This window comes from Lipophrys pholis (assembly GCF_963383615.2).
Source record: "Lipophrys pholis genome assembly, chromosome: 3".
Taxonomy (NCBI): Eukaryota; Metazoa; Chordata; class Actinopteri; order Blenniiformes; family Blenniidae; genus Lipophrys; species Lipophrys pholis.
Genome location: NC_137627.1, coordinates 20,977,477 through 21,005,287, shown reverse-complemented (window position 1 = coordinate 21,005,287; position 27,811 = coordinate 20,977,477). Strand labels below are relative to the sequence as shown.

At 41.8% G+C, this 27,811-nt stretch overlaps 1 protein-coding gene across 2 annotated transcripts; it reads right to left on the bottom strand.

Annotated features, from left to right (window-relative positions):
• Positions 1-688: 688 nt before the first annotated feature.
• On the bottom strand, positions 689-25,254 carry tlcd2 (TLC domain containing 2). Of its 2 annotated transcripts, none has more exons than XM_080460005.1 (4): positions 24,767-25,254; positions 23,910-23,973; positions 21,558-21,640; positions 689-1,554 (listed from the first exon to the last, which is right to left on the bottom strand). In XM_080460005.1, exons 1-4 carry the CDS (start codon positions 24,827-24,829, stop codon positions 1,174-1,176), a joined length of 591 nt encoding a protein of 196 aa, XP_080316131.1. In that variant the 5' UTR covers positions 24,830-25,254; the 3' UTR covers positions 689-1,173. The 2 variants fall into 2 exon arrangements, with proteins under 2 accessions (XP_080316131.1, XP_080316130.1); XM_080460004.1 differs by having other exon boundaries at positions 23,910-23,992; positions 24,767-25,243.
• Between the last annotated feature and the right edge of the window lie 2,557 nt (positions 25,255-27,811).

Below are 27,811 nucleotides of genomic sequence, written 5' to 3'. Positions count from 1 at the left end.
GAAATCTACTTAAAGTTCCTTCAAATTCTACCAACACTAAAAAGCCCCGTGAACAGTGTTGCTGCCACATCCGAAACGGACAAGTTGTTGGATTTGTACCGTCTAATTTACAGTTGAATCTACTTTAGAATGGTAATGTTTTCCTACTATTTTAATAGAATTTGACAAAGCATTAATATGCTGAATATCTTGTTTCGAATGCTGATTGAAATGAGTTTTTTTTTTTTTTTTTTTTTTTTTTAGTATTCAAGTGCTCCTCAAAAACAATTTAGCATTCATTTATCAACCGGATCTCTTTCAGCCGGCGTTGGCATTGGCAGGATCTCATGTGCTACTTTCTTAGTGGATAACAGGCGAGCTAAATGTTAATGAAAGTGAAGTGCGAGTTGGAAAGAGGCGAAGAAGTGTTTTCTGAGGTAGCAGGTGGTTTTTTTTTTGTTGGTTTTTTTAGTCCAGGAAACTCCGGGGGGGGGGGGGAAGACATTCACCCTCTGCAGTGCGAGTGTTGAACAAAAAGGAGTTTGAATTACACTGAAAGTAGAAAATAAAAACCTCTGGGTGAGAGTAAAAACATCTGATAACAGAGTATGTATGTATGTATGTATGTATGTATGTATATATATATATATATATAAATAGAGAGAGAGATGCGTCTCTGAAATAATTTCTTAAATGTTTTTTTTTTTTTGTCAGTTGATTCTACATTCATTATGAACAGAAGAAAAAAAAAAGATTATGAAGTCTTATCAAATATATTATTTGAGGAAGATTCGAGTAATTTTTAATGGCTTATAAGCTAAAATAACCAAAAAAAAGAAAAGAAAATTCTGGGGAAAAATGTACATTTGTAAAGGAGTTGTACGTGTTTCTCGTCATGGACTGTGTCTTCACTCATCGTACGCTGTCCTCGATGACTGAATGACGAGAATCGTTTCCTAAGGCCTCGCGTCGTCCACATGAAGGCGATCGTAGAGAAAGAACTGACCTGCTAATGCAACTTCCAGCAGACTGGATGTGTGAAGTGAGGCCTCGAGTGAGGTCCTCGAGGTTCGACGGTGTGACGGCACAGGCAAAAACGGTACCAGAACTAAGCCACGTGGTGCTATTGTACAATTATGTGTGAGTGTGTGTGTGTGTGTGTGTGTGTGTAATCCTTCTTGCAACCTTTCCCGTCTACATCTCTTTCTCCTTCTTGGCCTCCCGCGTGCTGCTCTTCAAAAAGTCGCTCCTGAGCAGCCGACAGAAGAGGATGATGTTCATGACGGTCATGATGGCCATCCCGACGCTGCCCAGCGTGTAGGTCAACAGGGGCACCTTGTCCCTGCTGAGCACCAGCCAGCGGGTCATCCAGGCCAGCGTGTTGATGCGGAAGACCACGTACGTGCCCAGGTTGATCATGCTGTTGACCCGGTACAGCGTGCCGGCGGCCAGGCCGGCCATGCGCAGCATCTGCCTGAAGTGGAGGAACACAGAGTTTATCTCCACCAGCAGGGCGACGACGGCGAAGCCCACGTAGCGGCAGGTCACCACGGAGAGCCCGAAGCAGGTGATCACCTGCAGGAGGAGAGAGAGAGAGAGAGAGAGAGAGTGAGAGAGAGAGAGAGAGACAATGCAATCAATAAAAGATTGTGAATCATCATTTCTTAAATTTCTATTTTATGGTCCTCCCCTACTTTTAATCAATTCTATTCTTCTATTTTCCCAATATACATTTTTTGTAAAATAACAATTTAATTAATTTTGTTTGTGTTCTACTTCTTTATCATCAGTTTTTCTTGTGATTGGACAAATAGAACACAATTGGAAAAAAAGACATAGAATTATGGACAAATTGAGAAAAAGAAAGTGATGAAGATTAGAATAAATGGTACATAAAAACAAAGTACTAAATAAAAACAAGGAATCGGCATATAAAAACAGAATGTACATGAGTAAGAAATATATATATATGACGTGACATGGAAAGGAAAAACGGATTAGACAAATAATAACGAGTCAATTGTAATGAAAAATGAATTTTCCAAACTATATCGGTGTTTTTGGTGCTATTGAAAAGGTCACGTTATGAATCTTGTTTCTGACTGGATGCTCATATTTCAGATCTGCTAGTGACCAACATAAGAACAGGTATATGGGTGCAAAGGTCTATTTCTATAATTACTGAAATGTTGTTTGAATTTTCTAGACGTGATTAATAGTCGATGAGTTAGGGTTATGAGGTGTACATATGACAATTTCTGTCAGCAGTGACAGTATGGACTATATACGTTTAAAAAGAGAAGCGTCTTTTATTTTGAGAAATAGCAGCAATTGAATGTGTTTTTTAAGTTGGCCATAAAAATAAAAATAATAATAATACAGATTGTATAAGTCGACGTTTTGCACATATTAAAAGTGACAAATGAAGGGAAGTCAATACTTCAATGTTTATTTATTACTGCAATGGCCCTGGGTTATGGACCGTATCTCACTCTATGTAATGGCTTTTCTATATTTCTATATGTAAGTTTAAGGATTTGCTGAATTGAAATGTTTTGCTCTATTTTATTGATTTCATTTGAAATGTTTTCTGATAGTAATACCTAATATTACATGTTGATTTTACAGCGTGGAGATGATTTAACTGACTCAAGTCTGTGAGTTAACTAACAAGTAAAATCCAGCAGGTGGCAGCAAAGTGCTGGAAACCAAACTACAGAAACCCCAAAAACAAACCATCACACCACAGACAAGTCAACAAACCCTGCCTGCTTATTATTGCACTGAAGAGCTGGTGGAGGAAGGATTACTCAGAGTGTCTGACATGTTGTGACAGAGGAGACGCTGCCGGCCGGCCGGCCGGGGCTTTATAACTGAAATGTGTTTGTACCAAAACAGCTGAGCCACATCGTCACATTCACACTCAGCACACACTCCGACATCCTCACACTCCTGTCCAATGAAAACAAAGAGAAACGTCAACTCTCTGGCCTCCACCATCAGACGAGCCTCAGTCGGAGAAGCATCTTGTGAGGTTTCACGTGAGGACAGAGGAGGCATCTCGCCACGCTGGTAAACAGTCAAGTGACGGGCAGCGCAAAGTCAAGCGCCGAGGCGTGTGAGGGAATCCGACCACAGCGGTCTTTACTTTCCCTAAATGAAATCCACATGGTGGCAAAAGTACTCGCATATCTGTGGCAAACGCGTACCTTTGTTCCCCGATGTAAACATGAGTGTTTAACTTCTATATATTTTGAGGCAACAGCAAAGCAACACAAAATAACCATTGTTTGTGATACGGTGAGACGTCAAACGTCAAAGTTGTTTAATTCTGTGTGCCTGCCTCTTTAAGAGGCACAGAGATCCTCTCCATCCTTGGCGCAGTTTTTCTTTTCCCTTTGAAGGAAAATCCCTCACAATTGGGAGCACGAGCACAAAAAACACGTCAAAAAGTAGAAACAAAAACCGCGGGAGTAGTGCACTAGGACTTTTGCGAACCCTTCAGCAAACTGAATCGGCAAAAATCACAAAAACCAGAGAAAAATTGTCTATTTAAAGTGAACGCGATTTTGGTGAAAATGGGAGCGCGGACACAAAAAGCACATCAAAATGTGCTGAAAGTTCTATTGAAAAATAGTGCGCTGTAACTTTTGTTAACAATTCGCCAAATCACTTCTGCAAAAATCCCCCAATAATACAAAAACTTGAGAATCAAAGCAGATAGCGCAATTTAATCTGCCAGTTTGTTTAATATTACTTCCTATAATGTATTGCAATACCACATAAGAAGCTGTGGTTTCCATTCAAATACCTTCTTCTTTTATCAATCAGTGTTGTTGATATCTAAAGTCATTTCTGAGCCAGAAAACACGTTGCATCACAATATCTACATTTTCCCTCGCAATGGATTCGTTTTTGGACGCATTGTCCATTTTTTGTAAATGGAAAGAGGAAGTCTTTGCGCACAGCTGTAATTGGTGTAACTTTGGAGTTTTGACAAGCTGCAGCTTTAAACCTTTCCTCTCGCTGTAAATCGTCAAGCAGTTTTAGGAACGCAATGAGTATCGCGTACACACATTTGTGTTTGAATGTCAGCGGATGAAATGAAAGGCTCGTTTTGATCACGTTTGCAGTTTGAAATACTTGCACATTGTTTGGGAATCAAACCACCAACATCAGTTTTGGGAGACATCCTGAACCGCGGCTGCTCAAAGGATCCAGATTAATTCAAATAGGAAATGACTGATTTGTAACCAATATGATGGGCAGATATCACATATCATACAGCCTTACTGCTTAATGTTTCCTGTTATGTGCTCCAGTACGCAATGAAAACAGTGGTACTGGGACTGACTCACTCATCGACCAATCAGAGGGAATGAAAGCGTTTACAGCTCAGAATGACCGACGTGACCAGTGGCAGCCAATACAAACGACGGAGAAAGCGCCGTATTTAGCAACAAACAACCTGCATCACCAAGTCCATCATCATATGGGTGGAGAGAGTTATGTCAACAACAGACATTTTCTCACACACACACCCACACACACACAGTGTGTGAGCTCACACACCGGTGTGGATGTGGATGGCTCATTGTGACATTCATGTGGTGAGACCGGCACTTGCATGAGGTGACGGAGTTGAAAAACAACCCCGACTGACATGTTTTGTCTTTGTTTTGTTTTTTTATTTTGCTCACAAATAATCCGCACGTCAGATAGTTTTAAAGACGGGCTTTCTTTTGTTTCAGCACCCAAAAAATCATGAAGGAAGGACATTTTAATCATGTCAGCCATGTTGTTCATTTATTTAAGCGTTTTCTTTAACCAGGAAGAAACCCCACTGAGACTGAGATTTCTTTCTATAGAGATTACTATAGACAATTTGAAAAGATCAAATTTGGATTATGTAAAACAAATTAAGAAAGTGCAATAGGTTGATACTGAGGCGATAGTTCGCCTTTCTTTAAAGCTTTTTTTTTTTTTAAATTCAAGATATAAAAGTCATTTTGAGAATGACTCGGGTGTATAAATAAAACCAAACTAAGATAAAGTGTTCATTCAGGTATCATTTAGTGGAAGCTTCAGGGAGCCACTACAAAATGGCCAAAGAGGCGCAGACTGCAGACCTCTGATCGAGTCCCTACTGACTAGTTCAATGATACAACCCACTCGGTTACACATTACAGCCATGAAGACGGAACATATGATATATACTCCACACTCAACTTCCCCTCCCTAGAAAATAATGTAAATAATACCATCATACTCTATTGTCCTTTTTTAGTTTTCCTTTTCTTTTTTTAATAGATATACATGTAATTCTTGTTGTGAAAAACCTGCAAAAAAAAAGAAAGTAAAAATAAAGAAAGAAAGAAAAAGACCTCCGATCTCGTCCATACAGGGCACAGATGTTTCCGTACACTATCCCACTGTGGACCCTCTCCTGCCTGCATCCTACCCCCTGCGGTGATGTGCTGGAACATCGCTGGGCCAGCTTTGCACAGCCGGCACCTTGGATCTGACCGACAGGTGGACTCTCGCCGCTGCGGCCCGTGAGCTTAGCGCCTGTCCTTGTGCTGCCATGTTCAGAGCCTCCATGTTGTCTGTCAGTCCAGCATTTTCTAACCATTGCTAGATCGTCTTCATATCAGCCACTTCCTCTCTCTGGCGGTGGGACATGCCATGCCGGGGCTTGTCTCGCCCCGCTCCCCGCTCCTCGTCATCCGATAAAACACCCACGCCCGCCCCCCCACCCCCCACACACACAGGGTGCTGCTCAGGTCGGGTCAAAACAAACCCTTACACAACTCAATGATAGGAGGACGGGACAAAGACCATTTCTTCCTATTTCATAAAGGAACTGGCTCTCTTCCAGCTCCTGCCTCTACATGTAATGCTTCAGGAGGTCCGTTATGAAATCTCACCATTTCTCAGCACGTGCACGTACTTTTATGGCGGTTTTATTGATGTTTGCTTCATTGATGTTCAGCCAATCAAAGTCGTCCGGCGGCCTTATCTCACCCGGATCACAGATAGTGAAGCATCTCTCGGGGGCCGCTAAACATCAGTAATACATTTTTCATTCTCAAGGCTGCTCGCAGTAAATGTACAACTATCAAAGCAGAAAAAAAACTACAAGCAGAAAAAAGCCAAAGACGCCATCAGGACAATGTATTGTCTAGCAGCAACAGTCGGTGTGGACGGACTCGCTGTTACACATCCATTCAAGGATACTCTCACTCGTAGTCATGCCGTCAGCACTGCGCTCGCGGGGGGGGGGGGGACTCGCGGTAATCCCCCCACCAGCCGGTTGGAGCTACCAAAGTGGAATTGATTCAGCATTATGTGGATTTGCCACAATAAGCCCGGCTGAAACTTGGCTTTCACCGACGGCAGCGGAGCTAAAGCCCCGACACCCAACAAGCCAGACACAAACGCACAGGAATGACCATTGTCGCATCTTTCAATCAACACAATAGAAGTGTTGTAATGTACAGAAAAGGGTATAATGTCTAGCAAACTATCAAACTGGGAGAAAGTATATAGATATAAATACATATCTAGTAGTTCATACATTTGTCTCAACCTCATGTTAGATTTGTTGATTATTTTGACTCCGTTGAAGCTTGTGTGGCCTTCATTTTGCAAAGATCTTTTATTTATTTAAATTCAATGTCACGTACTTTAAGACATAACACACAGTTCACTGATGCGTTGCTTTTTAACCTTTGCTCCACAACACGGTTGGAAAAATGTAAGTATTTCATGAGTACAATCCACAATAGTAGATGGCTGAATCTGGTCGAATCCAGTAAAAAGGTAGAAAGAATGTACTTTTTTTCTAAATACTGTAATGGTACGAATGTTTGCCATGAAGGTTTCCTGAGAGAGTGGCCTGTCCGACATAAAAAAAGAATGATGGAAACAAATGGTGATATCCGAGACTCGCCAAAAAGATCCTGAATCGGGAGATTTCCTTAATTGTCGTAACAAATATAATAACATTTAGTTGAAAAGCGTTCATACGTTGCAAAGCAAAACGGACCAAAAAACCTACAGTGATGCGCCGGGCGGTGTTGATCACACATGTTGTGATGCACTCTCCTCAGACAGCGGGAGGCGTAGGTAGCGCTGACCTCTGGAAGAGTATTCCCAATGATCTTCCCTGCTGTTTCTACCACCCTGCAGGAGCGCCTGCCGGTCCAAACCACTGCTGAAGGCTCAGTGGTGGATCTTCTCCACCTGCTCTTTTAGGATTTGGTCACTCCTCAGTGTCCACTGCTACCTACAGCAGCACCGGTTAATTAGATAGAAATGGACACTTTTTTGGTGGCTTTTGTTCAAAAACAATGCAATAACTTAACAAATATTTAAAGGGTTTAAATCCTGGAAATAGTTTACTGTTGTGAACTTGTTTAGACGATTTATGAAAAGGAAAAAAAACTGATGTATGATTATGTGTGCTTGTGTGTGTGTGTGTGTGTGTGTGTGTGTGTGTGTGTGTGTGTGTGTGTGTGTGTGTGTGTGTGTGTGTGTGTGTGTACACATTATTGACACAAAGGTGGACAGACTAACAAAATGGATTTATACCATGTTCTCTTATTGCATATGTCATTTAGCAGTTTTTGGTTCCTTAAGCAAAGTCAGTTTTCAACCTTCACGGTTCAGATTTTGTTATTTACTATCACAGTTAGTCGACAACTAACGGCATGAATTTCAATAGTCGTACCATCTCCGGTTTTCTCGGGGTACTTGTAGTTCCAAAAGGAGGCTTAAACATAAATGCAAAGAACAAAATCAGTTCAAGCATGACGGCCATGAAATGTTTGCAGTTGTTTGCTAAAAGAACAGAAACGTCCAGAAATCTAAAACCTTACTTTTCTAACTTTATAATCAAATACATTTTAGAGCAACAAGTTATTTGTTGACCCTTTTCCTCTTTAGAAGACAGTATATTTTATCGTATTTTATCATAACATTGCCATATTATTGCAAAGCGACTTGTAAAAAAAAAAAAACAACTAAGGTGATTCTGAATATAAAATAAAGGCGTTACACAATAGTCTCACAAAGTTTATCATCCACATATCTCAGCTAACCCGAGTGAAATCCAGATGAAGGGTTGAAAAACAAGGCGGCAGTATCCGTGTTTGTTTGTTCGGTGCTTTTCCTCCCTGTGGGCTTAATTAGACGTTCTCTAGACCCCGGTGAGGGACCTTCACCCTCGTCCCACTTTCAGGGGGAGACTCCGGGTGCAAAGACGACAGGGCGAGTACAGGTTAGGATGGGAACGGTGAAAACTGATCCCCCAAAAAATTGCACTGCTATAGAAACAAATTAATAAATAAATCCAACAATAACAACATTAACTTGCAATACCAGGGTCCTTAATGCAGGTGTTCATCCTCTCTGGTGAAAACACTCAATCGTCATCACGAGGGGATGATTAATCTACCCACCTCTCAGAATGATCAACAAAGAAGTGTTCAGTTCTAAACATATGTCTTGATGAAAATGTGTTTCAAACACCTCCTAATCCCATTTTTAATCAATGTTTCTTGTAGAGAAGGGAAACAAAGCTCACTGACAACTGTCCTCACTGTCTAATGTTCACTTTTAGGAAAATATTAAACTGGTCCGGGGTCGGGCAGAAAGTAGAGTAAATGTTAATGTTTAGAGTCACATGTGACCGACAATCAATGCCGTATACATCTCTAGTCCCGCGATAAAGGCGAAAATGAAGCTCACCTGAGATGTAAAGTGGATTTTTTTCCAGGACGAGATAAGGGGTCACATTTTGTAACGGTCATAAAAAAGGATTATGTATCCTATCCTGAGTGTGTTACGTTCAGATTTAGTTGATTTATTATCATCACATAGACTTTGTCTTGAACATCCGTCCTACTAATTTCCAGAGCTTTGGCTGACCCCCAAAAATACATCCAAATCTCTCAGGTTGTCAGGTTTGTACTGATTTCACCTTAAACTCAATTGATTATTTTAATACCTCAGATTGTTTTCAATCAACTTTCTTATTCTTGTGCCTGCCTCTATGAATATTATTATTTATTTTATGTGTTTTTTTGTTTTCTTACAATTGTTTGGTATTTTGTTGATTACCATTGCTGGTATGTGTTATTTATTCTATTGCTGTATGATTTACGAAATAATGAGTATAGATGATTGCCATTCAGCTTTGAATCAACACTTACAGAAAAAAGGAAGACGTAACTGTGACGGTCATTATGGGAATATTAATTGAAAATGGGGGTGGGATTAACGGGAGTGGGAAGTTTTCTTCTTCCCACTCCCTTTCAGGCAAAACTAGAGCTTTCTTTCTTTCTTTCCTGTTCCAGTTCATCTAGTAGTGGCAGTATTTAGGGGGTATAGGTCGGCAGCAGGAGGCAGGCAGAAAAAAATGTCCTTTCTCGTCTTTGTTATTATTCTGCATTTGCCGCCGTTCATGTTTGTTAATGTAAAACACTTGGAAATACTTGTAGATGTGTGAAAGAGATGAAAATGACTGTCTAGTTTAACCTGCAGAAGTCCAAATGAATCAGGTCACGACTGTACTGGCATCAAGGTGAAGATCAAGTGAATGGAAGTGATTTTAGTGGACTTCATGGGTCTTTTCATCCCCCGGGCCAGTCAGCCTTTGTCTCTATCTTCAGTTCAACAGTTGCAGGTGTTGCTCTGCTCGGTATGTTTATTGCCTTTAACTGACACACACCTATATATACACACACACGAGTATACACACCTTAAGGAATTATAGACGCTATATACCTCGAGGCAAATTGAATCAGGTCAACTGGACTTGGTCATGTGACTCAAAAGACGTTTCACCCCTTATCGTTGGGATTTTATATACTCGTGTTAATAATCAGGCCTCTTTAGAGTAGCCCATTTTCTTCTCCTGTCCAACACTTGCGTACAGTTTGGAGACAAAGGGTTATTGAATATTTCCACGCCAAACCAGTTTCTTCAGCTGATAACACTTCGGCTCAGTCGGAGGAGAATTTCAGGTTTGGTAATCAGCGCCGAGCGCTGAGTGATTCTGAAGTCAGGTTAAAAAAAGAAAAGAAAAAGGAAGACGAGCAAGGTCAATGACCTCCGGGCCTCACCTGTGACTGAATGTGTTCGCGAGCTGTTATGAGACTCAACAAAAGCAAATGAAACACTTACCTACTACATCTCCACCTTCTGGTAACGGCGGCAATTAAAAGTGGCACTGTGCTGGGCAGAGCTGTCGCCCCGAAGATTGTAAACACTACAAAGTATGCATGCGAGATGCTTCTGACGTTGTAGGAAAGTGAAGTGAGAATCAGATATGGGTCACTTGATAAAATACATGTAACCTCGTGGTTAAAAAAAAAAAATTGGAATTACGCAGCAAATCCAACCTGAGCATGAAGACCTGCAGTGTAAATGTGGACCTAGTGTGGATGTGCGTGGGGGGTCGATGATTAGATTTAGAAAGAACCCCTCTCAAACCATGGAGACGCTTCACTGAAGTCTGCCTTTGACTTTTGGTTTGTAAACTAATGTGAATAAACTGTAAATCAAGCAAAACAAACCTGCACCTCCCGTTTACTTTCTCCATGAAAGTTTTCAGGATTCTGTTGATTATTTGATAAAAGCTCAGATTGTGTGCCGGGAGGTTTGATCATGAGGGCTAAACATGGTGGATGTGAAAAACTAACCTTGAAAATCTGTAAAGTCTACTTTACCAAAGTATTGAAGTGTTTTTACTGTTTGCGTCCGCGCCTCTGAATAGGAAAACAAATTCAGATGGAAGTAAATGTGGCAGACAATAATTCTTGAATAACAAAGACTAAATCAATGTGTGTATTATAGCGGATTTACTCCGGATTTAACTTCATTGAAATGCCTCTCTTGTTGAGCTCCGAAGGTTCGACCACGTAACAGCGTTTTGCTGCCTAAAAGCCTATTAGCGGAAGAGCAGTGGTTCCTCAAGTCATAAAGTAACAGGAAATGGCAGAGTGAGGCTGGAAGACAGGAAATAGCGCGAGAGACGCTTGCCGTCTGGTGATAGGAGGACCATAAGTGGGGTGATGGGCAGGTGGGAGGGCCTCATAGGAAAAAGTTCAAAGTCCACAAGAGGAAACGGTGGAAAAGATGTGCAGCAGCGAAACATGAGACTGTGGCGATCACACAAACATGCAGCGAGGCCCGCAGTTTGAAAAGGGACGGAGTGACGGCGGACCGAATGGCGGTCATGCGACCTGCGTTAAATAAATTCAGGTCAGCTGAGAGCAGCGCCTCTCGGTCAAAAACATCTGCTCAGAAATGCACACAAACACAATTACTGAGCGCCATTTCTGTTAATCGGAATTGGGTGGCCGTTCATTTTCAAGCTCAGACCAAGAGACGGTGTTCCTCCACATCCGCGCGTGGAACACGAGGCGAGTTCTTTCAATCCTGGCCAACCTGAGGCACTCGGCAAGTCCACGTGAACGGCAGAGCAGTGGTTTGTAACACATCCAGTGTAATAAATCATGTCATTTCTCAGAGGGGAAAATGGATTTAAAAAAATAAATTAATTCCTTTTTCCGTGTAAATTAAGACTTATTAAGATCTGATGATATTTCATGGTTCTGCACTGTGAAAGTGCTACTGCATACACATTGTTTTCCTCAGATGACAGATGCCCGATTGTAACGTTGTATATTGTTGTGACTTGGAACAGGGTCTTATGTGGTACAGTGAGAGGGGTTCTTGGACAGGTTCCATTCAAAATGCAGCTCTTCCTCTTTTTCTTTGAACAGGAACGAACCGGAGATCCCGCCTCGCCCCCGTCCTATCCTCTCTTCCCTGGCTCCCCATCACGTCTCGTGTTCATTTTGAAATACTGGTTCACTCTTATGCCCCAAATACTACATATACCTTGCTATATTTTTTTAATTGACATTATTTCTGTTTTTACCTTTTTGCCAATAATGATGTCAATCACTTTGTGATCTTTATCTCTGAGCGGTGATATATAATTAATTTTTACGTACCGACTTACTTATGTTATTTCGATGAAAGGCAGCTTGAGAAAATGTTCTGACAGTCAGAAATTCCATGACTAACAATCGTGCGCCACATAGAATTCTAACTGATGCTATAAAGCACGCCGATATTGTGTGGCCTCAAAACAACAACAGCAAATGGGAAAAAAGTGTTGGATCGCGTCCATTCTCAGTCTGCTGGAAAAACTTTTCCTAGTATAGAAGTGCTACTGTACCATCTGCTTGCTTCATTTAATCATCTCACGAAGGCACCGGATGGCGTACAGCATTATCTTCTGATTCTTGCTTATTGATGTCACCGTACAGTCAAACTTTCTTTGAGAGATCAATTTCACACTGTGGAACAAGTTAAAAAAACAAAAACTTGCAAGATTAGTAAATCTCCTTCTGTTGGAGTACTTCTTATCTGTAACGGCACTGACAATACAGTCAACACTCCTCTGTGGCAAAGAAACGGTTCAATATTTTCGGAAAATTTATTTTTGCTTTCCTGTGAGTGGGTTTTATCTGTGACGGTCGACCCCACTCTCACACCTGTATACTAAATTTCCCAGAAGACCACAGTATATGCAACATGTCAGAAATGAATTGGTCATTTTTTTTTGTTCTTTTAAAGGAGTTTCTGCTACCTGTTATCAATGCTGTGCAAGACAGAGAGCCAACCACTGGCTGTTATTACTTGTTTAATTCCAATGATTCCCATGCACACATAATCACAGATTTCATTCTTTTTTTCTTCTTTAAAGCACTACGCTCAATCGTTGAAGGTGTGGTTATTCTTAAGCTGCACTCTCACATGCTCGCTCGCACGCCTGTCCGCCCACACGCTGCTTTTGGAATCGCATGTCCGTACCGTATGCGCTGTGGTATTCCCACAGAAGATGGATCAGAGCCAGGATTGCCCCTTAAATCTTCATCTGATGTCTTCGCCGCAGGTCATTAGGCGTGGTACGAACACACACCCTGAACTCTGCCCCACCTCGCGCCTCAGAGGTGACGTCTCTCTCTCTCTCTCTCTCTCTCTCTCTCTCTGCCTTTTCTAAAGCCGCTGACAGACGACAGCCTCAACAAACAGAATTCCTGGTTTGTATACCAACCCAAACAAACGCCCCCCTCCTTTTTTTTTCTCTTCTTTTAAACTTTATTTATTTAGGACACGGCTTTTCCAGCCTCTTTGGAACCAAACTTAGATGATTTTGTAGCTCGTCTGCTCTGTTAGTGTAACGTATCGCTCATTCACACGTCACACTTGTGTTCCACAGTTGTTAAGCTTGATCCACTTCTGTGACAGGATTGACTCTGTGTACGGCTATTCTGCACACTTTCTTTACTGGTTTTCTAAATGCATATTTTGTTTTAACCCTCCGATGACTGGATAGACAGACAGGATTCGTTTTGGTTTTATTGCTGAAGAATTGCACAAGTTCTGGAATAAATGACTGCTAACGTGATTGGAAAGTTGGAGTGCAATCACTACTACATGCCTAGATTTCTCCGCTATCTAGTAGTTTTTGAACTTTCTAGATATCGTGAGCTATCTCAGATTTAGAGTTAAGAGATGTGTACATGCCAAATGCCGACTGCGAAGGCAGAATAGAATTATATGGGTTAGGATGTCCGCTACCTACGAGATGTCCTGAACATCCCTAATGCAAAGTAGAATTACAGCGGGATTCGGCTTACTTCAGCTGACATTGATCGAAAGGCCTGGAACACAATGGACTGGTCACCGGTTCATTACAGGGTTAAAGGACACGGTCAATCACACCTGCTAAGGTAGAGCGCCATCAATTAACCAGACAAATATATCTTAACAGTCTTTTGAGGAAATGAAGATGAATCTAAATATACTACAACTGGATAGCATTTCTCTTGGGGTCCTATTTGATGGGTGCGAGCTCCATCGGACACAAAAACAATAGACAAGGAAATTCCTCGGTATTAGACATACCATGAGGGAGGACCCCCTCCACAACCTCGACACACAAAACACAGACACAGCATTACAAACGCACAGAGGCTCGCATTGGTCTGAAGCCATGTGCGGGGGCCGCACGAGCTGCAGCGAGTGGGCAGACGAGTGGGGACGGAGGGTAGATGTTCGAAAGTCATACAAGGAGAGGGAGGGGTGGAGAACAAGGGAGCGTGTGTGATATATGGACACCGACACGTTTGGAGCGGAGAGAAAGCGCATTTGCAGAAGGCCTCTCGGGAAGCTGGAGAGTTTGTGTGTGTGTGTGTGTGTGTGTGTGTGTGTGTGTGTGTGTGTGTGTGTGTGTGTGTGTGTGTGTGTGTGTGTGTGTGTGTGTGTGTGTGTGTGTGTGTGTGGAGCCGGAGGGCCGTGTGGAGACCAGATGTCTGGTCTGAATACACACAGAATGAGGCGAGATTGTGGCCGGTCTTCCCGCCAAAAATATGTAACTCAGAATGGATCCCAGCCGGGACACTCATATATGCAAGTTTGATAGTTTGTTTACTATCTCACTAGTTACTGATATGCTTCATATGTCGTGTGGCAACACAATTAAAGGTCCGTTTCTTATAAATTTTCAGGTTTCACATATTCTTTTACAATCAATCAAATACAGAGCTTTTTTTTTTTTTTTTTTTATCCAGCGAGCTTTATGGGAACACTGATACAATGATAATGAAAAATGAAAAAGACATTTTGATATGTTAACTCTGACTGACTGATTAAACTCAAAAGAAACAGAAGCAAACCAAAAAAACCTTTACGAAGACAACTGACAGGACAAAGGATATTAAAAACGGATGATAAGAGCCAGGAAAAAAAAAAAGTAGTGAGAAGGAAAAGACACTGATCTGACGTATAAACAAATACAAAAACCATGAAATTAGAAATGAAGTCTAAGCTGGAGAGATATATTTTAGACTTTACTTATAAAAAGTGACGCTAACCATTAAACAGGAAAACCCCAAAGTATTTGATAGATTCTGGACTCCGGGCAGTGAGAGTGGCTGAAGACAAATATTTGGTCTGAATGATGTTGCCATCTGTTTGTGTTTGTGCAATATTATATGTAATATTATAAGATCCCACTTCCTCTATGAGTAATGTAATCTCACATGGCTGGAATGACCAAATAGGATGTATTTGTATTATCTTTGGCTTTGACCAACACCCCGAAGCTTCAGTAGCTCGCGCAGAAGCAGAAAAAGAAGCATTCCTCCACGTGGTGAGTCATGGCAAAAGGTGTGTCACTAAGAAGTGACGAAGCCTCGAGAGTGTTGAAGACTGGAAATGTATCTGTGCTTTGGCTGTTAATTTTATTTTTTTTTTAAAGCAGATAATTTGGGAATATTCTTGACGACTAGAGGAAGTAAAACTTTGGATACACAAGGATGAATTGGGAAAAGCAAAGCACCTCCCCGTCGGTTGATGGAAAATAGTGTTTCTATAAAAAGCAGATAAAAGACGAGGTGAAGTAAGGGAGTAACTGGTGTGCAGGATAATCTGGTTTATCATGTTCTGCAGAACTAAAACAGCCCCTTTGGCAAACATAGCGTTCCAGAAACGTGTGCTGCGCTTCCTAAAGTGACATTCCCTGTTGGCTACGTGAGAGCGCCCCGAAGCTCCGCCCACAAGTATCTATTCTCAATCCCCGGTAAACTGAGACAAGTTCCACTCATATCTGAGGCTGCTAGACGTTTAACCGCCAAGACGCTGCGCCTGAGGTTGAATTCAAATGCACGTTTTGGAGGATTTCTAAATCTCATTGACACAGACGGATTTGTGTGACGTTTATTGCGGTGATAACGTACTAACTTCACTAATTCACAATTAAAAATACACTTGAACCTCCTCAGAGAGGCTGTGTAGTCCAGCGGTTTTGTGCCCATGAGGCACTTCTGCCTGCATGAGTGTAGTAATGCTAATATCACTCGGAATCAGTCTTCAATACACTTTCTAATAGTACTGATGTGACTCCTTCACCCGAGGCCCATTTAAAGGGCTGAAAAGCCAAAGATTCACCAAGAGCACTGCATGAGTTATTGCAAGAAGAATATTGCAATTTCGGACTAGCACAAGTCCTATGGACAAAATAATTGATTCCCCTAAACAACCAAAACAAGTGCAAATCTTTACAGGTCATTTTAATGCGTATTTTCCAACTCTAAGCTGTAAAAACAATGAGTGCTTATTGGATTTGAACATGTCAGGTTATGTGTATTTGTGTACAAATTCTCAAAGAAATAAAACAAACCTTTCTTTTGCACTTTTACATGGCGAAGGTTATAATGGATAAAAAAGCAAAACACTGTCGTATAGGCAGAAAATAAGCTTTTGCTTTGACCTTTGACAGTTCCATATATTTGACTTCACTGAACAGCCAAGAATCAATGTTACTCCTCAATCAACAAACTGTGATGCTCTCGTCCGCTTCCAATTTATCCTTCCAAACTGAATTGCGCCTAATGAGTTTGGACTGACAAGCATTTATGAAGATGCACATGACAAATGCTCCGTTGATTTAAACACGTGAGATGCGACCAGAAAAGCAAAAAGGCAAAACCGATTCTCCAGGTTTCCACTCGCGTATCATCAATGACGCCTCAAAGGAGAACTGCTGGCTATGCTGCTCCTTGTGGAATTTATGGAAAAAATGATATTCCCTTCTCTCTATGCTTGTCTTTCCTCCCTTCTGAGTCCCATTTTTAAATACCAATAAGCTCAGTATTTCCAACAGTCGCGAGCGAAAGATGGTGGAGATTACGGTTTTGTTTTTCCAGATTCGTCATCTCAAACAGTCGGCAGGGGTTGAGAAATAATTATCCACTTTCAATTTTCAAGATCATATTTTATTTAAAAAATAAATAAAAGTAGAGATAAATGAATACTCATTTAAGGTCTTCAGTGGAAGTCACACAGGGGGCCGATAGTGAGGTCAACATTTTTCCCCCAGCAGGAAATAAGAAGCTGTAATCTTCAGTCAATAAGACGGGGGAAAAGATCTTTCCGTGGAATGTTTGACTTTATTATTTCTCCTGGACTGCGACAAGGAAAAGTCAGCAAATCTATTTGACGCTACATGCCGCTTCACTACATGCTCTTTAAATGAAGACACCAAGAAGCACAATGTAGAGGTTGATCCACTCAAAGAGGTCTGAAAGCCAAACAGGCGTTGACATAAAAGGCTGACGACACGTTGGGTCTCCCTGGACGGCCATTCATGGAGTTGAGACTCGCCATGCTGACTATTTTAAGGCTCCGCACTATAAACTACTGTCATGTAACTACTAATGGTACTATATCAATTACGTTCCCCTCCACTGGTACATTTTGTGCCACAGTTTAAAAAGGCAGGATGACAAAAGTGGTAGCGAACATTATTTTTTTAAGTGTTTTCAGAGGCGGGCTAAAAGAGATTTACCTTGTTGTGAAGTAAAAGAACTCAATGAAGCTTTGCGTTATAAAATGGCTTAGACCTGTCAAAAGACTCCACGTATAACAATAAAACATGTTGACACAGTTTTCTCCCCCCCCCCCCCCCCCCTCTAAAACACACCTTCAGTCGATGGCGGCTCTGGAGCAACATGTGGCTCTTTGGACCTTCTGTTAGTGGCTCCCTGAACCTTTCACAAAACTGTACCGAAAGAAAGATTTGGTTTTGCTTTCGTTTTTAATTCTAGGCTAAAAGCTTTTAAAAAAGGAATAATTAAAATGGCTAAAATGGGGGAAAAAAATATCGAAACAATAAGAAACGAGGGAAATAAAACTGTTAAAACAACTTTTAAAACAAAATTCTAAAATGAATAGTATTTCTGAAAAAAGGTTTACAAAACTGCTTCTGGTACAAAAACAGTTGAAAATGTGAAGAAATGTTTATCATCCTAAATTGTAGGTTAAATTTCACAAGCGTAACATAAGACGAGTTTATGTTCATAAAACTATATATAAAACCGTGTTCGCCTCATTTTAAAGGTTAAATCTGTTTTGCTCCTGCAGTTAAATTGGATTTTGCTGGAAAGCGACAAAAATGTCTCTTTTGGTCGTAGAGTTTTCAAACCCCTGGTAAATACACACCGTAACGTTTGCTGGGTTATCAAACTTTAACATAAAGATGCGATTAAATTAATGAGAAAAGTTAAAATGCATTTTTCTATCTGCATTAAAGGAAGTTTGTTTCTGCATGTATTGGAAGGCAGAAAGAGGAGCCCCCAGAGGGAGGAAGAGGAGGAGGAGGAGGAAGGGTGTGGAAGAATATATAAGTCATGTTGACGACCTCTATGAGGTGAAGATTAACTCGGGAGCGACCTTCTGCTCCTGACTGTCCGACCAGCTGGACCACAGTGCCGGCCAAACTCTGCAGACATGAGATGACCATTGTCTGTAACTCAGTCCCCGACTTGGCTGTGTTGCTTTATAAGTATCTAACACTATGAACTGAATTATAGCAGCTGTGTGAGAAGAACAGGAAAAAAAAATAATACACTAAACAACAAATATAAAAAAAACGGTTCAGATGAGTACAACCTCTCTCCTGCAAACCCCCTCCCTCCCACCCACCCCACCCCGTGGAATCCTATGTGCTCTGTCTTGTGACATGTACTATGTTGTAATATGCTGGATGCTAAATGTGCTGAGGTGTTTTTTTTTTTCTTATATTCCAGACTTTACTCTAAGGAGTACTGTCCGCAATGTGACTTCTTTTTTCTCCTCCCTCTCCCAATGTTGTCTTCTTCTTTCCATCTGTGCTTGAAGTAATTTCGTTGTACTGAAAAGTAGAATGACAATAAAAATGAATCTTGAATCTTGATCTTGAAGATTGCCCAGGAGTGGAGGAAAAGATGGCGACACTGTTCAAGCATGTTGAACGCTGTGTGAAAGCATGAATGAAAGTCCTGGTGGCGCTGCGACCGGAGAGTAAAGGAGGAAGAGAGCGCGCCGAGGAGCACAGCGAGCCGAGGAGCACAGCGAGCCATGCGAATGAGACAAGAAGTCTCTGTCCCTCCCACACTCTAATGACAATCTAAAGCCAGCTGGCCTGGCTGAAGCCCATTCACTGGACTCTTCCAGGAAGTGGAGGGGAGAAAGACAAGACGTTCAGCGGGGGCAGAAATAAATCAATAAATAAAAGTACAACTATCTTCTGTCAAACTGCCGGGGCCTTTCCCCACCAACAAACAGTGCAGGACAAGTTACAAAATAAAAAAAAAAAAAGTACTTGGATGTAGTTATTAGTTACTTCTTTAACTATAGAGGGTTTACTTCGTGAGCCGGTTTACATGGCAACGATTTCAAGTAAAAACACAAAGCCTTTGTTGTGTTTTTGGGCGTCCGTTTACATGACAAAGGTGCTCGGAGTCACTGAAAACACAACTGGACAAAAAGAACAATGTTCGCCCCCAGAGCGTCATGACGCCCCGTCCAAATTCTCCTGGGACTTGGTAGTTTTATACTTGAGAGTCACCCGGAATAACAATCCAACTTCCTTGTCTGTCCTCACGAATGTCTGTGTATTCGCCATTGTTAATATCTATATGGTATTGTCCTCTATGCACCTGTATGCGTGTGGTTTCCTTAACAAAAACAAACAGCAGCACATACAAACTACGTTTTCAGTGTTTCCTGAGAGTTGCTGTGTCGACACGAAACTTTTCTGAAACGAAAACCCAAAAGGACGAGTTTTTATTTGAGACTTTGCCGTCATTTACTTGGAAAGGAAAGTCCCGCATTCATGCTCTTGCTGTAAAACATGACCTTTCAACACTGTGAGTCAGTGTGATGACCGATTTCAAGCAAAATGAGTTAGTTGGAAGTCAAATAGTGGCGCAATCCCAGTTTGTCTGAGTCAACATTAGGTCTTCATTAAGAGCCGATATCCAGGTAGTCCCATGATGTATTCTCAGCAGTCATGTGAAACTCAGGCTATAACCTTCTTTTCCAAGAAATGAACTGATAAACAAGCAAATTATCCCAAGAACAAGCAGCACTGGAACAGCTTTGAATTTTTTTTTACGATTTACTTGTTGGTTTGAAGGGCCGGATTTTGGCCCACGGGCCTTATGTTTGCCACTTCCGCTCTAACGTAATGGTGTTACATCAAGACATCGGTTTATACGGTGTTTTTCTCAAGACTGCCAACAAAGCTGCTGGAGCCGTTTCCGAAAGGCCAACAAGGAAACCATGTGAGCAAATCTGGCACCGACGCAACAAGATCACGTGGCGAAAAAAACACTTTTGTCTTCAATATTCTCCATAAAAAAAAAAAAAAAAACTGAATCCAAATGTTACAAGCTTGAACGATCATCGACACACAGCCGCAAGATACATTGCTATTGGACCTGATAGAGGAATGACCAAAACTCAATGCAAACCCTTTGTCTTCAGGGAAAATTCATGTTATACAGTGTAAAAAGCAGATGAGATTTTGGACAGCTTGTTTTAAAAAAAAAAAAAAAAAAAAAAAGACAAACTCAGTGAACATTCCAGCAAAAACAAACAAACAAAAAAAAATGTTTCAACAATATATTTTTGCAATATTGTGAGTGATCCGTCATAGGAGGGAGGATTCCTCTAAATGAGCACATCTGATAGGAAAAACCCTGATAGGCAAGTTTCCCAGGAATGACAACCTTCGTATGGTTATCTGTTGAAATAGAGACACGCTGATTTTGCAGGTTATCATATCAAGCGTGTTAAAACCCGCATTTCAAGCTGGTTTAGTGCGCGAGGTATGACATTTTTTTTAAAAGTAGCAGGTAATGCTGAGAAATATTTGTACATATCTAAGCGTGGAAAACGGCACTGAATAGCGTATCGATACAAGCATGGACCGCAGCCGTAGAAATCTACTCTAACTTCAAGATTATGAGAAGAAAATCTGACAAACGGCTCTCGTGGAGGGGAGGAGTAAAAACAGGTGTGGTGATGGGAAAGCAATGGAAAACATCAGCATGGTGTTTGGATGGAGGTCGTGCGAGTCAGGAGCAGAGAGAGAAATTCATTCCGCAGGACGTAGTTCTACAGCGACACTTCAGGGTCACTTCCCTGTTTGTTTTCCGTCCTGCTGAAACCAACGCCGCTGCTTCTTCAGAGAAATCTCTGCAGATCGGCTGGGGGCCGCCAAGACAGGCGGTTTTCATGGAAATCTGACGGATCTCCTTTTGTGGTTTAGTGGAAAACAAGAGACGGAGGGAGTCGGGTGGAGTTCAATGCTCTTAAGGAGTGAAAGGATGAATGCATAGCTTGTGGGGGTGTGTGGGGGTGTGTGTGGGGGGGGGGGGGGGGGGGGGGGCACTGGACTGATTGCGTCATTGTCCCTCCTTCCCTTGTTCATTGTTACGAGACGAGAAAGACGGGTATTTTGTCTCACTCATGTCCGTGCGTCTGTTCTGGCAGGTGTGACGGGCTTTTAGGGGGATTACTGTCTGCTGAGCAGCAACGGTTTAATAAATCCCAGGGTGACATAGCAGTAGCACCAAATTAAAAGATTCGATCACACTCAAGGTGAAGACATTAAACTCTTTTACCCAGAATCTCTCCACACACACAGTACTGGTGTTCTAAAGACCTACCACGATGTGATGAAAGAGGAGCTCCCAGGATTGACTCAGTTTCTGGTTTTGCACCATGTCCAGGAAGTCATAGATGAAGTAGCCTGTGGGGTGAGACACATTGGGTCAAGGTTAATGTCGTCTTTCAGTTCAGCGATTCATTAAGCAGCCAAAACTCAAAACAGATTCTCCTGACAAGAGCAGTCTAGAGCCTATCAAGTGTGTCGGGGGGGGGGGGGGGGGGGGGGGGTTGCTTCCATGACGACAGCAACGGCAACCAAGATGCGTCTGTCTTGGAAAGGGGCTATTCATATCACCACCCCCACCCCTTTACCACCACCACCAAGCGTATCCATGGCGACAGCTTTTCTGATCACAGGAAAAATGATGAAAGGTTGAGGATGGGGGACTGAAGGGGCAATAAAGCTTGGGGCTCTGGTGGGGCTCTGGAGGGGCTCTGGTGGGGCGCTGGTGGGGCTGGCCCCATTGTGTTGGAAATGTGACACCAGGAACCTTCTGTTGACGTGACGACATGTTTGGGTTCCTGTGGCAATGTGCAGAAATACCTCATGCTGCAGAGCCAAAAAAAAAAAAAAAAAAAGTCAAATGTACAATGTGAATTACCTCGACTCCAAGTAATGGACATGGACAAATAGAACGTGAATTATTAACCAGCATCTTTTCTAGGGATCCATTGACCATAAAGGCTTTATGAAGAATGAGCGAACCTAAAACAAGAGAATCAAACAGCATTTGACGAGCAACGGCGAAGAATCTAAAGTTCAAAGAAATTGGCTTTTTGCCAGCAGAGAATTCCAGTGTGAAACCAGTTAGTCAAACCAGGAGGCTCGAGGCTGACTGCAACGTCTCTGTTGGAATGACTCACCGAGGTCAAACACCTGCCTGACCCACCTAATACCTCTCTGATCCATTGTTTTCCTTTTGTGTGTCATTTCTATCTGGGTGATGGATGTGTGTGTGTGTGTGTGTGTGTGTGTGTGTGTGTGTGTGTGTGTGTGTGTGTGTGTGGACACCCACATATCAAAATGAGCAGGTGATTTGTGAATCAGTCCAGCACAGAAACGTGAGGATTAAAAACGGATGAAATCAGGTTGACGACGACCTCGCGGGTCACCCAGAGGTCTCCGGTTGGGCAGCAGAGTGTGAACTGATGAATATATTTGTCACAAGAACTTCTCAAATCCTGCCGAGACCTCTCATCACACCACTTCTGTGGAGGGAGGGGTTTGGGAGGAGCGCTTCATTCTGAGTGTGGGACACTCCTCTCTCTCCCTCGCTCTCCCTCTCCACCGGTATCTGATGTGGGCAGCGTGCATAAATCAAACAACTTTGTGCCGTTGTTGCCCAAGCTGAGGTCACGTGACTTGCGAGGGGGTAACGCCCGGTGCCTGGGACCGGTCATAATGCCCCTCATTCACTTTCACGCACCGACACCGCATCTGGCTCTGCCAGCTTCCAGAGCGCGGGCTTCCGAGAAGAATTCCAAACATCCTGGGAATCCCTCTGCAAGTTCTTATTGTCTGTCACGGATCCCAAAGACGAATCAGTGAGATTTGGATGAGCTCACGTGTGACTAGTCGCCCTGTAACACTGTCGAGCTTTAATAAAAGGAGGGAGAGTTGCTATTTTGGGAATGTGGAGCAGCCGGCACACCCAGGTCTGACAAATCCCTAAAGTATCAAATCAGACAGGATCTAATTCATGCACGTTTTTATAATTTGTGAAATTGACTAATAATGATAATACACTTTATTTGTAAGTGCCTTTCAAAATAACCCAACGTCACACGTTACAATTGCAGTTAAAAACAAGCAAAACACATCGAAGTAACAACAAAACTAAGCGAAAACACAGACCGAAATAGATTTAAGAAGCTTGTCTAAAAAGTTATGTTTTCAGGTGAGTTTTAGAACTAAAGCCTACGTGTGTTTACGGCGAACTAACTCAACTGAAAATTGTGAACTCATAAAGAAGCTTGAGACCTTAAAACGTGCACCGCCCGCTGTAATCCAAGGGAATGGGATACTTTGATTTTTTCACAAAACAATACCAATTCCTGTCATTTGTATAATAATAAAAGTAAAAAAAATTAAAAGAGCAACTGGCCATCTCTGCTCGGTGTAAGAAACGACACCAGGTAATACAGACTCACACAGTCAAGAGTTCAGTTGCCACATAAACCTAAACCTGCTCTGCTGCCCTGCGGGGGGAAATTAAGCCAACGGGGATGGATAATATGACTTTTCTCACTTTCCCCCGGGGATGGCAACAACTCCGAGCGCAGGCTGCCCTCCAACCCACAGCCGTGCCATTAGTGACTGTGCGCGGACTGCTGGAGAGGTTTCTACTCACCGATGGAAAACGACACCAGAGCATGAGAAAAGACAGAGTGCGTTTCTATCAGGTCTTCGGCCATCTGTGGGTGAATGAAAAAGCTGGGGGGGGGGGGGGGGGGGGGGGGGGGTACAAAGAAAAGACAAGCTCAGATGGAGGCAGACAAAAATGACAAAATCCCAGTTCCATTACAGAAACATCGCTGTCAAACACCTTTTGGTTTCAGGGGTCACATAAAGCCCAATTTCATCTTGAGTGGCACATTTATATTACACACACACACACACACACACACACACACACACACACACACACACACACACACACACACACACACACACACACACACACACACACACACACACACACACACTTCAGAAAGATGTGTTAAAATAAACATGTAAATTACAATTTGCATTTTGGCCACATTGGAGCCTCTTGCTTTTGGTCCACGTGCCTTATGTTTGAAACCAAAGGCGACTTTGCATTTTTCTTTAATAAAAACTGTGTTTTTTGCTGCATTAAATTCAAACAAAAAAAAATTTCGTTTTAACCATTTCATTCCAAATGTATCACTGCTTCTTAACCTTTGGTGTAGTTTAGTTCTATATCAACTAAAACCGTAGCCGACGTTGCATTGAGTAAGTTTAAAAACTAGTTTTAGCCGCTTCAGTCATTTTAACATAAAGACCTCTTGGACTATTGTTTTCATCAAGTTTTTCTCTAATTACCAAAACTAATGTTCATTGAGAAGAGCTTGTGAGGCGGCTGGATTAATGTATACTGTAACCATATATTCTTGGTGAAAGAAGAATCCATTTCAATATCACATTGCAAAATAAAAGAACATTGGCGTGAGGACCGCCGGGACTCACCACATCACTGCCCACACGGCGGTGATGGAGCTGTGCACCGACGATGTGGAGATATTTCTCCATTTCCAGGCGTTCCTGCGGGCGGCTTCGGGCACTGGCAGGCTCCCGACCCCGGCGTTGACGAGCCTGAAGAAGCCGGTGGAAGAAGCGGTGGTGAGCAGCACCGAGCTCAGCTCCATGGCTCAGAGAGAGAGAGAAGCGCGTGAAAACACGGTGACTGACGCGGGAGAGACGCGGACCGACACGTTCACATTGACGTGTCGGAGTGATCGATTGTAAACACGCTGGAAAAACGCAAAAAGATGATTCTTCTTGTCTATTGTCCGCGGAGGAGGAGGCGTGGACCAAAAAGGATGTTTCCAGTGGTTTTCTGTCCTCTGTCAAGCCCGGGGGTGGAGGTGACCTGGCTGGGAGGAGGAAGGCGTGGAGCCGCCGTGTTTACTGTTGTGAAACCGCCCTGTTGTAAAACCTCGTCTCCTCGCTTGTGTAACTTTTTCACATCGACACTCACGCGGACGCTCCTCGCCGCCCTACTATGAAGGGGCGTGGCCAGAAAACACACGCTCCGCGCGACGCCTTCACGTGCTGTAGGAAATCTTAGCACCGCATTCCAAAACCTCTGCAACCTTAAAGACACAACTTTTTTCTTATTCTATATACAATTACATTTAATTAGAGCCCCAAACTACGGAGGATTGACTGTGCCAAAATTAAACAAGTAAATACAGCATTAAATAATTAATTAAATGTGTCATTAATTTATTAAAATTGGAATTAAATATATAAATGTGTCATAAAATAACTAAAATACCAATTCATTTTATGTAAAAGACACATTTTTCACTATTTAATTTATTATTTCATTGCCTAAATGTGCCAAAAAAATAAATAAAAAATACACCATTAAACAATTAATTAAATGTGTCATTAATTAATTACATTTGGAATTAAATATATATATGGGCCATTAATCAATTGAAATATGAATTCATTTTATGCAACAAACATAATTAATTACTTCACTATTTAATTTTTTCATGGTCTGGTGTTGCACTGCTTCATGGATATTAATTATCATGATCTGGGATTGATCTGTTCTGAAAGATGTGCAGGGGAACCAATCAGGTGTAAGGATCCGCCCACTGACTTTGATGGGTGAGTTTGACAGATAAAATATATTTATGATGAAATAATCAATTAAATAGTGAAATAATTAAATGTGTTTTTTACATAAAAGATACATAATAGAGCAGTTGTGATCGTAAATGTAAACAGGCCAAAAGTGTAAAAACAAGCGCTGCTCTCACAGCATCCATTGTCATCACAGTAGCCAAACACAGGTCGTACACACACGATGCTCATGACGCTTCTGTCGCACACTGTGACGTTAAACTCCGTCTTCTCCTGAGTGTCTGCATGCAAAGGTGAAGAAATCTCCACTTTGGCTGGGGTTTTCAGATATAATCATGTTAGGTGAGTTCTTGCTTCATTATGTATCCAAAAGGTAAGTACATGTAAACAAAAAGCTCAATCGCATTGAAATAACAGTTTTTGCTGCGTGGAAACGGGGCCTCAGACCAGTGGGAGACCTACACTGTCCCATCACATCTGCAGAAAGCGGATTGTGACAATCTCTTTTTAACAACCTGATTGCTGCTTGTTGCTCTCGCTCTTTCTATCCCCCATTTTAGGCCATAATAAGCTTTATATCTAAACTTTAAAGTTTGTCTTTGTTGTGGCACAGACTATACGTGATGAAAATGTCAATATTTTCACAAAAAAATTCACATACAGCCAATTCTAAATATAGCTTCTGTTGCAAAATACTGTGAAATGTCAAAAATGAATGTCTCCGACAGATGATGCATTACGCATGTTTTTACAAACTGACAGCATGGCTTTGAACAATGAGGTAGCTTTAATGTTGATATCTTAACTTGGGTATCAGTGTTTTGTTTACTACTCTTAAGAAATGTCTTTAAAAAAAAAAATCATTGTTTTCTTTAAATTGTTTTACAATCTGCTTGGTGGTTTTGCCTTTTGCAGACTGGATTTGGCCCACGAGTCTTATGTTTGACACCCCCGCCCTAACCCCAACCAGAACAGCAGAAAGTCTCCACCTCTGTCACTCAGCCTGATCCTGCAAAGGCGTTTTTATTTTTTTAACCACACTTATGCATACTCATGTGGAATAGTTGGGTTTTCCTCTGTCAAAGTGCCTTGATATGTCTGTTGTGTTTGGCGCTAGAGAAATAAAGTTTGATTTGAATTGTATTGAATGGGTTCTCATGATTCCAGTTGTGGAATTTTGTGAGGCAGAGCCTAAAGATGTCAGGGTTTTGACGCTGCGCAGGAGGTTTTATGCAGGATTGTAAGGCTGCCGCTCCAAATAGAACTCCAACCTCGTCTCCCATCGCTTCAGTCAACCCAGTTCGTAAAGACAACAGCCACCAGAATAATCTGCTGTCATTCAGATCAGAGTCTACAACTCCTCTCAATGCCAAAGCAGTGTGACCTACTCACAGTGTCTCAGACTGAAACCACATTGAAGTCAAAATATTTCACACCATTTTGAGAAACTGTGCTTTGGAATTATATGACATCTAAAATAAATGAAAGTTTCACAGTTTAAATCAAATTATAGGGAAGAAAAATACAATGTCCCTCGTGTTTTTGAAGATTTGCCTGTAATTCTATTCACTCTGTTGTCAGGAGTTTTTTTTTTTTTTTTGTTAGTTTTTTTTAAAGTTGTTGTTGCACCGCTTATCTGCACATCATTTCTCAGCTTCAGCCTCACTGGGATGCTCCTTTTATATGCAAACATCTAACGAATTGGAAGCCAGTTAAACTCATTAACCGTGTTAACCAGTGATAATCTTACAACTCATTGTTTTTCTACCAAACCTTTAATTTTTTTTTCTCCTAATAGGCATATTCATTAACATTTCAACACTTGATGTGTTTGACTTTGTTCTAACTTCACACAAATTTATTGTATTTACATTTTGCAGTGATAATCGTGTTTGTTTAGGGTTGTTTAACGCT